Source organism: Antrostomus carolinensis, unplaced genomic scaffold, assembly GCF_000700745.2.
Source record: "Antrostomus carolinensis isolate BGI_N321 unplaced genomic scaffold, ASM70074v2 scaffold16580, whole genome shotgun sequence".
In the NCBI taxonomy this organism is placed as follows: Eukaryota; Metazoa; Chordata; class Aves; order Caprimulgiformes; family Caprimulgidae; genus Antrostomus; species Antrostomus carolinensis.
The window spans coordinates 28,514-41,879 of record NW_010286605.1 but is presented as its reverse complement, the minus strand read 5'-3'; the positions used below and the strand labels follow the sequence as shown (position 1 = coordinate 41,879).

Below are 13,366 nucleotides of genomic sequence, written 5' to 3'. Positions count from 1 at the left end.
AAACTATGGCAGTTTAGGCCATATTGTGCTGCCTGCATTTAATCTGTAATGCAGTGTGTCTTAAACGTTTCAATCCCGTATTAATAGGTGGCATTACACATAACACCTATATAGCAGCAAAGCTAATACAGCTTGTGATTAAAAATGTTTAAAAATAGCTAATAAATCAGATTATCTTGAGGTATTATTTCTTGCAAGTCAAAATGGAGAGCAAAAAATCAACCCTAATTTTTAGTTTATGTATACACTGAAAATAGCAACAACAATAAAAATAAGCTTTTTGTAGCAGACATATTCCATCTTCACTATTTTGCTACCTTTGGTAAATTACTGGGGCAGATCTTGAAGTTAAAAACCCATGTTTAGAAATAAGTGCACGCTTCACCCACTAAATATAGCAGCAGACTGTGTGCCCCTACGCAAAAACATTCTCATATCTAGTTTTAACTTTACATATAAAAATAACTTGGAGAAAATACAAAAAAACATTTTATTTTAACATGAAAATATCACAAAAATTAGTAAGCCTGAGATGTAGGGTTTTGGTGAAAAACAAGAGGCTTGTAGTGTTTTGGCTGCTGATAAAGATGCATGTATTGATAGCTGGGGTGAAAAGCAGAAGAATGCACTTATTTCTTCTGCATGTCAGTATCTTCAAACACAGTAAGCCACATGCACCCTTCTTTCCTTATGTAGATGCTGGTTCACCATGTTTAATTCCAGCGGAAGTGGATCTGACGTGGGCGGTCAGCCCCCTCCTTTACCAATGGCTTATGGAATTCACGTCCTGCACGAGAGTGGATATTTGCCCAACAAAACTCACAGTAATACTGCAGGCAAGTGACATTGGCACAGAAGAAAGGAGCAAACTTTCCACCGCATCGTGCACCCTGGCATTCATCACACATCTGGTCATCCAACACATATGGCTTTACCTCCACCTGTTGGAGTAAAACAGAAATATTTCGAGTTAATACCTATTCCTACTTAAAGTTGTAGGAGGGCATTCAGGTTTTTCTGGTTAAAAAACCAAAACAACAAAACAGGAGTCTGAAATCAGACACATTAATGCCTTTATCTACCTAATCAGTTATTACTGTTTACCTTTTATCAGCTACAGATCTATCCATACAGTACGCAGAACACTTCCAGGCAGATCTCTAGAAGTACACTATACATGTAAGAATCAGAACCTCCCCTGATTATGGAAGGAAGTTCTTGGCAAACAGTAATATGGACGTACGTGCAGAAAACAAGTGAACAAGTCCAAAGGTCTCCCAACCAATCTCATCAGTTCCCAAATGTACCCCAACATGACATCCAATTCTATACTGTTTAGCAAAAAATAACTGAATATATAAAAATGGAACCATTTATATGTTAACCTTTTCTAAAACACAAGCATAAGTCTCAGCATGTAATACTTCTGTGTGCAAATTAGAAGTACTTTCTGCAGGCTGCAACAGCAGGATCTCTTAGCACCTCTGTTCCCTGTACATTCACTCCCTATTTCTAAAATAGGGTCAACTTCGGAGCTACAGATTTTGGTCATCTATTACTTTCCTTTTTTTTGTGGCTTTGAGCTGTACAGAAATTTGTATCCAATGTTTTTCTGAAAATATTTTTTAAAGACCATTTTGCAAGTCTACAGACTGCTAGAAACACCTGTCTTACACAGCTTCTTTCTCCCAAACTTATCTGACTGCCAGAATGGAAAAGTGGCAGGAGTCCAGTGGTAAATTTGCATTATGTCTTTGCGTACCTGAACTGTTACAGACTGTGATCAGACAGGAAGAAGAACTTCATAATAAAACACAAAATGAGCCGACTCCATCGTTAAGGAATGTATTGTTGTCTTCCACATTTTGGTCACTTTTAAAGACGGTATTTTCTGCCTTTTGTTGTCAAAAGGTGTTATTCCAGTCTATACTAAAACTCACTGCTGTAAGAGGTGTTTTTCTGAGATACTATTACCTGGGGAAAATGCTATATATAGACATTGACTTTATGTACTATACTCAGACAGAGGATGTTTGAAATAATAAGAACTTTAAAATGCGACTTTTTTCTGTTGTGTCTCCAGAGGAAAAGAAATTACATGTACAGCTATCCACCCAGAAGTTTTAGAGCAGAACAGTCTTCATTTTCTTAGCTTCAGAAGAAGAGGTCATACTGGACATGTCAAATACATCTATGTTTAAAATATGCTTCTTCCAGTAATCTATATTCAGTACAAGCTGTACTTCTTATTTCACTGCAACGAGCTGCCTTATCACAAGTTACACTCAAACTTTCCCATAAACAGCCACCTTATGCAGTAACTGGGTTTGTAGTTCAAGATTACAGGAAGCATGAAGCAGCATGTATTTCAAGCTTCGATGCTTTAATGCACCAAGATCGGTATGAAGATGATTTCAACTGTATTAGAGAAACACTTTGGGGAATGGAAGTATTACATGAAGTGGATGCAGACTGCTGGCGTGTGAAAGCTAGCAACATTTTAAGGAGTTGTTTGGAACTGAAACTCCAAGCGAGTTTCAAGGAAATGTTTACAGCTAAGCTTTCATATATGATAAAACAGGATGAGGAGCACTTCACTGAAGAAAAACATCTGTTAGAGAAACTAAACATATCTACACATCAAAAGAACTGGAAAGAAGCTGCAGAGTACTTAGGTGAGGAAGAAGTTAAGATCACAGACAATGTTTGTTAAGTGACTGTGACACTAAGATTTCCAATTAAGGTAGGAAAAGGAATGTGCAGAAAAATTGCTGTAAATACTTTGAACTAAAGTTCAGAAGAATAAACAGGTGAACTGCAAAATTTAGCGATAAAAAAAGACTTTTAGGCAGACAAAACTGGTTATGAAAAGAATGTAAAAGGGCAGCAGACCTACAGAAACTGGATATAACTGGTATAGAAAGACTATGCTAAGGCAAAGGGTAGGAGAATAGCCTGCCTCTAAGAGTTCAGTGAAATATGTAATACATGACTTTACTGGCCAGAATGCAGACACACCTCAGATGAAGGCAGTACCTGAAGTAAGACTGTCTTCCTCATTTACAAAAACAGTCATTTACAGATTCATACAAATTGCTTGCTCATCTATAAATCAGCAGTAGTACAGATTTCAGAAGATTTTCAGATCCTTAAAAGGCATTAGGGTATAAACTCCATAGAGCAAAACACTATTTCTGAAAATACCTTTTTTCATACTTTCAGAAACAGCTAAGTGTTCTCTAAAAAAAGGTTGTTCTCTATTACTCCTCATTAACGCAAATAACTAGGTTGAATAATTATTCTATAAATAATGAGGATTGACCATATTATTTAATCAGAGAAGATGATTTAAAAAAAAAATTAAAAATCCTCTATAATAAACATAGAAGTTCATAAACCCTCTCCATCACAAGGTTTAAAGACAAATTTATTAAAATATTTAGATTTGGCATTGCTTTATTTTGCAAGTGAAACATCTCAGGAGTAGTACACATTTTTGAAAATAAGAAAAACCCAAAGATGCTAACAAAAATGGCCAAAATTCCAGATTTAAGAGAAGAGTTGAGTCAAAAAAATATCTTTCAAGAATCAGAAAAACAATACTAAAGAAAGAACACAAATTATAACAATCAAAGAAGAAACTGTGAAAATTCAGATATTTAAAGAGAAAGCCTAGAACTTCCTTCTTTAAATCTCCTAGTTTACAGCATTCAAGTCTGTCTCCCACCTCTGAGAGAGAACTAGTTTGGATGGGACCCAACCATCCACCTCAAATTTTAAAGTTAGTTCACTTTACAGCCCAATGCACTATAGATGGTTCCTGAAACACACTAAGCTACCCCATTCTGAAGCTAAATGATCCATTTAGCATTTCTTTAGAAGGAGCTCTGGATTCTGGTCCTTACTCCCATTTTTTCTGAATACTGAAATGCAAGACGATTAACAGTTTTATTTCCCCTCACACAGTCACAGTGTGACAGTTGAACAGTCACAGTGTCAAGGACATTTTTCCTGTTATGTAATTAAAAAGCTATTAGCCAAAGTCAGCCACAAGCCACAAGGACAGCAATCCCACCAGCAAAGTGTAGCTGTCACACTTTAATGTGAAGTCTAGTTCACTACCCACATTCAGACTCGCTCATCCTCTGGAAAGGACCATGTTTGGGGATTTCAGTTCTCTAGGCAACTGGTATCTGAGAGACAGATGTATTACTCTGTCTATTTGAAAGGAAAGCAGCGCATGCTACCTCCCTACAGCAGACTTTTGTTAACTGTACTACTTTCTTTTTCCCATGTCTTTTGATCTGTAGAGGAGACTGGACCTTGAACTACTTTACTTACTCAATCCTTCTTCCTCTAAGACCTTTTTTATTATTTTTTTTTAAAGGAACATCTATTAATACCAGTGACGACTACTGCAGCTCTTGACATCAACACTAGTGACACTTAAAGCTGACATAATTTATAGGCCAGTTTTCTTTGTCACTCTCATAGTTCTAATTAGGAGTAATGAAGTCAACTGGTCTTCTTAACAAAAGCTCATGTTTCTATAACTAGCAATAAGCACCTGTGGCAATCAGAAATGTACATTGGTTAATACTCTGAAGATTCACAAACAGAAAGGAATAGAAATTTTGTATGTTATGTGTTGAGCTTGATTGATTTTCTGAAGTGCTAAGCACTGACAATTATGGCTGAAATCAGGGGCGGCTGCAAATATAGAGCTAATCTGAAACCAATGAATACTAAAGTTTCCTGTGAATGACAGAGGAATTATCACAGGATTTGGTTTCATTAGAACAAGGGAGAGAAAAAGATGATCAAGCCCTTTACCCACACACAACAAAATCAGGAACTTCAGAATGGGAAGAACATATGGTCTAACATATGTCCAAGGAACAAACTGCTGCTTTTTGGAATGCATGCTGTTCATTCGGGGGCATTCACAGCTTAACTCTTAGAACTAGTGGAGTTACAGGAATACTAAAAGAACACAGAAGCTGGCATGAAAGCCAATCAGATGCAATGTTACCACTCCCTGAGAAATTCCTTTATAGGTCATCACTCTCCTATTCATTATTTTTTTAAATTTCTGTGTAACTTACTCGTTTATCAATATCGCCATGCTGAAGTTGAACAAACCGAGCACTGATGGCAGCGATATAACTCTGCTGATTGGAAAAAGCAACACGTCCAGCACCTTTTGGGTATTTCAGCTCAGGGTCAGTATCAATTCCTGCATAACAAACTCCACCGTAGAGACGGTCCATGATCATAGCCAATTCCACTATTAAGAAGTAAAAAAATGTAAATTTAAACTGTTCTTACAGTACAAACTTTATGCTTGTATTTAAAAATAATAGAAAAGTTAATTTTAATAATTAATTTTGCAACAGCCAATGTACCAGTCATAACAAAAATTATAAAAACATATTAAATAAGCTATGAAATACTCAGTAAAGAGATCTTTCACAGTGTGGGTACATACATCCAAGGAACAATGGAACTGTAAGTCCTTGCAGTCCTTGATAACCTGGAACTGAAATTCCAGGGCAGTTTTCTTCAGAGGATTACAGCAAAAGACTTTTTGGGCAGGCATGGAATGTAAGCTGTATAAAATAAATCCACGTGCCACAAATTCCTTGGTACATGTTCTCTGGCTGTCCTAATGCTCTATGTCCTACTTGAATTTAAAGATGCAGCTAGCCACACAGAGCTTGATTATCTCTACAGTGCTACACTTACCATAGATACTGAAGTCCACAGAAACAAAAATCTCAGATTTTACAGATCAAGTATTTTAGAAAGCCTCTACTAATATTTTATACTGAATTCAGTTTTGCTATTCATTTAGGTGGAAAATACTAATGTATTGGGGTATAAAGCTGTCAGCAGTCATTGCTGTTCAACAGTCGTTTGTAAAGTCTCCTAAAGTTTTACTGCTTTTGTGAAGGTATGATTCTTATTTCACAATGCCATAAAAGTTTCACTTTCAAATATACAGGGCATTCAAAAGCTAAGGACAAGAATGCATCCACTAGATTTATCACAATCAGCACAGTAATCTGGAGTACCTGGACTGAATTTAAAGAAAAATTAATCTGCAGTTTGAACATACTGTGTTTATGCTCATTTACAGAGCTTGTACTACAGTCAAAAGTACAGTCTTAAAAGTAAAATAACAGAAAAGCTTGAGCATTGCAGGTCCAAGTTAGAAAAATTTAAGATTCTTTATACTCGAAATTTGCACTATCGGCTCTTGGTTCTCCTACATGTTATGCTTCTACTTCCAATATTCACTTCAACCCACCTACTAGAAGGCCACCATAAAACAATCAGACTGTCCAGGTTGTAGATCAACCATTCCTCAGCTATAGAAACATTTAATTTTTCTTTCATGCACTCTGACAAGAGTCTAGAAAGAGTCCTGCCATCTCATACAGTGTTGTGCCATACAGGCTGTACTAGCTCTCTCAATTTCTTCCCTTCTTCCTCTATTCCTACTCCTTCATCAATCACCTCAGCTTTTGCTTTGTCCATATGAGTAAGAGTAACTGCAACCTAATAGTAGTAGAAGGGTACAAATAGATATCTACATACTCATGGAGGATGGCAGAGAGGTTTTCGTAGCATTATTTTAAAAACAAACTCTTTTGTGACATAGTTTACATTACAATTTTGTGAATATGATCAAAATCTTCTCTACAGCTGTAGACACGTAACAGTTGCCATTAAATCTCAATAATGAACAGTGATTTATGGCCAAAGCCAGATGAAAACAGTTACTAGAGAAATTTAAGAATACATGAATATTGTACTGTGGTTATAACTATCACAAGAGTCTTCTATTTTTATATGTATATATCTGTACCTATCCATATATAACTATACAAAAGTATGCATGGCTCAAATTAGAATCATAGAATCAAAATATTGATAATTATTTCAAATAATCTCCTACATTTAAAAATAGCCAGAGATTATACTCACCAGCTCTTAATGGTCTAGGGACTCCTCCAACAAAAATCGTTTTTCGAGGATCAAGCGGCTGGGAACCATCCATCACAAAGTCACTATCACTTAGATTCCAGGGACGGATCTGAACCTATTAAATTGGGAAAGAGAATAGTATGCTACTTTAAGTTTCGCTACATTATGGATATATGTTCATCAGCCTCTCTTAACTGTCAAACAGTCATAACCTGGTTAGCTTAGCACGTTCAGGTGCTCTGTTTTAATCCTATTAATTCAAAACACTACAGTTTTAAAATCATCCAACTGTTCCAGATGTTGAGCTCTGCCAATGGTAATTTGCTTCTGATTATTTTCTCCGTCATCATTTCAAATGCAGCTTTGGACAGATGGCAGCTACAGCCTGCAGGCCATCTACTGTTTACTTACTGGCTTGTCCTTGATAGTAGGACTGGAAACACATAGGTAGAGCTTTCCATCTTCTTCAATGCAGGCATCAATCAAGGCTTGAACAGAACTCTCTTCTTGGAACAGGAGGAATGCATAACCTGGGAAAAAAAAACAAAACAAAACAAATGATATTTTTTCTTTTATGTTTCTTAATCGTCTTTGCCAGTGGCTTTTCCACGCAAATGTGTCTACCCTAAAAGTAAAAGAAAGTAAAACAAATTGTTTGTTATTAGTCACCTTTTTAACTATGGACTACCTCGCCGTGATCAACAGAACTCCAGGCAAATACTTCTATCCTTAAAATAATTGTCAAAAGAGACTAATAACCAAATAAAAGCAAACATGTCTGCTCTATCGTGTACTGGAAGTCTAGGCTGAGCATTCATTGGCAGCAGCAGACATTATACAATGAAAATCCGACCTGGCACAAAAGACTAATCTGTATTCTAGAGATTAGATCAAAGTACTTGGTTACATAAGTGACCCAGCAAACCTCCCAAACACTACAAAAATAGGAATTAAAATGCTTATTTAATGCTACAAAACAGTCAGACAAGCAATGAACCTCACATGTTAGCTTTAACAGTTACAACATGATATACACAAAATCTGTTACTTTACAGGTGCCTGATAGCCCTGTTAGTGTTGTATTCTAAAGCAAACTTTAAAAGGACCATAAATCGACATTTCTTTCTGAGATTACTACCAAGTGTGGAATTTTCACATGAAGTTACATTTTATTACTTGAATGGAAAAGTAAATGCTGAAGCAGCTGCTCTAGAATGGGCTTGGCGTGAGGGAGTGTGGCTGCTTTAGCAAGCCTTTTGGAAATGATACTGTTTTTCTGAGAGAAGCTAGTTAACCACTGGCAATTTCTTATTGCAAACAGACAGTGTAGGTCATCAAGGCAAAGATGGTAGGGTGCATTAAAGGGCATTAAAGAATCCATGTATTAAGAAGAATGTAAGATGAGAGAAACAAATGCATGACTGATTTTAGATACATGGGAACAGAAGTAGGATTTAAAGAAAAAACTGTAAGGCCTATAATGGTCTTTCTAATAACTTGAACCTAATTTCTTACTCCTCATAACATGGCCCTATCACAGCTACCTACAAGGGACACATGACAAGGTTTCATGTATTCTATATTTTAATGTAAATGTTATTTATATTCTTAACAAATATGCCATAGGGAATCTCTGGGCTTTGGCTGAAGCACTTCCTCGTGAAGTCCATTTTTCATTGCTGAACAATATTTTTTAGTAACAACCTGCTTAACTTAAGCTTAATTAGTAATTATTTAGATTCAAAATCTGTTTTACTGGAGACATCTTTCAGTATTTATCTTAGAATTTAAAATCCACCCATGCAAAACTCACTCACTGAATCAGGGCATGTGCAGACTGGCATGGGTAAGTGAGACCAGACCTGTGTCATGTGGAAACCAGTCACACACATTCCTGTTTGAATGGGGTGCTCAGTACTCCCAAGAATGATGGGAGTGCCAAAACTTGATTAATCAAAGGGAGGGATCAATGTACATGACACTAAGGGATCAGACATACAAAGCAAGACTCGCACATAAAATAATTTGCCAGATGCTGATTTTCCATCAGTTTTTATCCTAAAGCAATCAAGGGTACTGCCATATAACTAAATAAATAGGGTCAGTGTCTCTAAATGATCTACCACTCGTAAGTCTCCAGCTGTTAGTATGCTTAACTGCAGAAGCTTGTAAAAAGTTAGAAAATTCAAATGTAGGAATTTGACGAGGGAACAATTAGGAATGCTATATCCTACTGCACCCGAAATAAAAGTAAAGAAACTATACGTTAATACTGCTTTCTCAACATTACCCCAAAAACATTATACTCAGGTCTGGGTTAATCTCACTTAATTTTAAGCATCACATAGGCAGGCTCGTGTCATGAGTGTAGCTGTACTACTCCCCGTGTGAAGACAGAGAAAATTAGGGTATAATCTGTACTAACAAATTGGTCTGGCTGTAGTTTTGCTCCACAGCTCTACTCCTTCTGTGATTTACAAGGCATTTTAGTTTGCTCTCCAAGTCTATTCTGGGGGAAAATAACCAGTTCTGCTGGAGAAGAAACCTGGCTGAGGAGATTATTTCCTCAGATCTCACATTTTATGGCCATATACAGACACAGCCAATCCCTTCCCAAGAATGCTAGACTTGCACAGCCTGCATATAAACCACTCTCCACCACTTGCCCTGGACTAGGGTGCATTTCCTAGCACAAATCAATTATACATTAATCGTAGACTTCTCCAAAGAACACCAGTTACACAGGCAATCGGCCTATTTTCATTAGCTAGACAGTGCTTGCAAAGGGAAATTACGCTTTTACATTAGGTATTCCATTTAGACATCATAAATTACGATTTTTCTTGTTCCTACAGCTACCATATGCCAACAACTGTATAGCACAAACATTATTTTTATCCTTTTCTGCTTTCTCAATATAGGCTTTTATTGGATTATTTTTCATCTCAACATCCGTAACTCATGAACTATTTATTGTGGATCTTTAATGTCTGCAAAGCTAGTATGGTGGTGGAAAGTCATGTGCATAAGTATGATGAAAAAGATCAAGTGCCTAACGAGTCTTTTCGGGGTAGTACTGAACTACAATTATCATATACAATAGAAAGTACATGTCACAGTGAATCATAGTAGGGAGGTAGGGGGAAGAGTAGGAGGGGTTGTACTGTACTACAAAACAACTTAACTTCCTAGTTTCTTATTGATTTGGTGTACCACATCAGTCATTTAACAGCTTCACAATCAGTAGCAATGCAAGTCTGTTTACAATGAAAAAGCAAAGCTACTCTAATAATTAGTTTTCTTCGAAGGAAGCTGCTTCATACCTTTGTGTCTCATGTACACCAACAGCAGAAGGCCACAATCAGATACTACTTGTCCAGAGACAAAACTTGTATGTTTTGTACATATGTGACAAGGTGGAAAGTATTAGATGAGACACAGTTTTACAAAAATTTCTTGTTCACATGCACCCCTATCAGAATTTATGCCTCCTGTGGGAGACAAAGTATAAGTAACCCCTGTTAGTGTTAATCACTTAACTAAATTCCTCTGCATAACACTGGAACTAACACTCCTATTTTCAAAGGGAACTAGTGTGGGTGACTTTGACAATATCTGTCCTCAGAAAATTACCTCAAAGAATAAACAAATCATTCTGGAGATGATAACTGGCTTTAGAACTACATTCCCTGATACCTAAAGACATTGCACTGGTTATAATAATCCTTACTGTGAGTTGACATCTCTCTTAACCAAAGATGACTAAGAAATTAAATATTTTTTTTCTTTTTCATGTATTAGATGAGCACTGGAAACAGAAAGCCCATCAGGTAGGTTTGAAGAGTCCTAGCTGTATTACCAAATTAAATATTTGTAAGAATTACAAAAACCCAACAAAACCAACCCAATCCCCCAACCTATATACAGAATCAGTGTTTTCATTTTTTATATTTATTACGTAAAGAACAAATAAAAAGCAAAGTATTCTAGACTAGATTCACATTGGTAGCTAACATGATTTTCTGAGCAAGGTGTAATTTCTTTATTTCATAGTAATATCGAAGTTTACCAAAAGGAAAAAGAATACTACTTCTGCTATGCATATTCTGTGTAGAAATCAGAGAGCAGCTTTAAGTTCTATCAAATTCCAGTTAACTCCTATCGCTAGTGGCTTAGAGAAGGAGTCAAGAAAATAACTGCAAGCCAGCACGGCACCGTCCATGCCAGTCAGTACAGCTGTATTTTGTTTAGGGGTTGGTTCCTCTACTGTCCAGACAGACCTCCCCAGAGCAGATTAAATGGCCTCAGAGCAGCACAATGCTTGCCCGTGGAATGCTGTGCCATCAGAAAGAACCAGCAGAAACTGCAGGTTAACACAGACGGTGGATCTACATTTCATGATGGGAATAATTCGCAATTGGGAATGACACACAACATTTAATCTGTATCTCTTTAAAGAGATCTCATCACCTTATTAATGAAATACAATCTTCAAAACGTGAATCTTTTTCTCATTCAGTTTAGTCACCTTTGATGGAGAATTAACTCCAAAATACACCTGAAGTGAAAGAACGCGAGCCGATACAATTGTACTATAGCTATTAGGTGAGGCACTTTGAGTAGGGCGGAGCAGGATTCACTTCAGGTTCCAAACACCTATTTTCATATTTCTGCAGTGACAGAAATCCAGTTAGTGAAGTCAGTGGTGTCTGGATGGTCACTCCACACAGAGTCTAGCACCATTTATCCTCTATAGTACTTTGCCTAAACTTCACCTGGTGCTCCAGAATGGTGTGGGGCCACAATAGGTGCCGCGCCACATTAGCCAGACCTGTGCAAATCTTTTAGACACCCTTGGTTTGGGTAAATGAATCAAGCTCAATGTGCCTATGTTACGGTGACCTGAATAGCCCTCTATACACCATTGACTGTATTGGCCAGATTCCCATTGATTAAAGGAAGATTAGAGACTAATCACACATGAAGACACCTACAGTTACTTGCCTGAATCCAGAGTTCAATCCTACTCAGTGTGATCAAATAAGCTGGTAACGTTAAACTGAACATGGGTAGACCTGGGGTTTTTCCTAGAAATAGAACCTGTTTTTTTCAGTCAGTTCTAATTTATCAGTTAAGAACCTTGAATAAATGAAGCTACTGCACAACTGCTGTGACAGAAGGCAATAGAAATACACAGACAATTAGAAATGGCTGGGGATACTGTCCCGTTTAAATCAGATTATCCTCTGTTTGATACGGACTATAAATAGTACAGAGCACAAACAACTGGGCATATTTTGAAAGGTCTTCTCTGGATTTGCATATTCTCACAGCACTATTTGTTTGAGAGCTTTATTAGCCCTAAGAAGGAGTCCTCACCTCAGCAAGTTGCTTTGGACATGTGTGTTGTTTCACAAATAAGTATATTCGCCAACTACGTAATAACAGGAGTAATGATAAACAGTGGCAAGTCACAAAGGAAGGAATTCTTCATTACAGTTGGCAGATCACTTACAGACTTTGTACTTTGATCTCAACAGAATAATTTTTTTCTGCTTCAAAACAGTTTCCTTGTAAGATTAGTGTCAAGTTTTAAAAATTTCTGTTTTCTTTGAGCCTAATTTTGCAGTGAACCAACACAAAATGTAATTAGTTAAGAATAAGCAGTTGGTGTTTCTCAGGAGGCAGCCAGCCTTGATGGATCAGGACACTTTTTGCATTTCTTTGAGCAAGGAAATACTTATTATGAACTTGGCCTTCCCTCAGGACTTTCTGTAAGCCGAGAGCCTGGAAGGAATCACAGCCTGGAAAACTGAACAAGAGTTAAAAAAAGAAAGAAAAAAAAAAAAAAAGCAGGCTGTATCTCTTCACCACAGAGAAGACTATTACGCAAATCAGTCCAGAACTGGACAATTCAGAGATGTCTTTGCAAAGTAATATGTCAAATCTCAATGAGGCTGAACAAACAAAAATATATACACTGAATTGACTCCATGTGGAGTAAAAAATTAGAAATTGGAGAGTGAAAGTAAAAAAAAAACAACAAATAACTCCTTGGGCTAATATAGTATATATTCGTAAACTGCTGATTACTGATCACTCTCAAAGCTTTCTTAGTATTTAGCCTATCTTTAGCAGTTTCTGACGTCTTATTCAATATATGTATACATGGTTCTTGCCTGCACATGCAAGTAATTCTTAGTATTTTTAAGAAATTATTCTAAAAAATAATAATGGGCCATATCTACTGCACTGAAAAAAACCCCAGATCTAAACACAGTAACATTCAGCAGTTAATAGTAAGCTATATTTCCAGAGTATCTACAAAGAGAAACCTACACTGTATTTTAAATGCATTGGGCTACATTACAAAATA

At 36.8% G+C, this 13,366-nt stretch overlaps 1 protein-coding gene across 1 annotated transcript in view; it reads right to left on the bottom strand.

The window, feature by feature from the left end:
• Nucleotides 1–516: 516 nt before the first annotated feature.
• CPEB2 (cytoplasmic polyadenylation element binding protein 2) overlaps nucleotides 517–13,366 on the bottom strand; it is a 36,271-nt gene continuing 23,421 nt past the window's right edge. The window contains exons 5-8 of the mRNA XM_029087162.1: nucleotides 7,402–7,520; nucleotides 6,991–7,105; nucleotides 5,106–5,287; nucleotides 517–941 (exon numbers count right to left, since the gene is read on the bottom strand). Coding sequence (XP_028942995.1) covers nucleotides 714–941; nucleotides 5,106–5,287; nucleotides 6,991–7,105; nucleotides 7,402–7,520 — 644 coding nt within the window. The 3' untranslated portion in view covers nucleotides 517–713. The remainder of the gene's footprint in view (nucleotides 942–5,105; nucleotides 5,288–6,990; nucleotides 7,106–7,401; nucleotides 7,521–13,366) is intronic.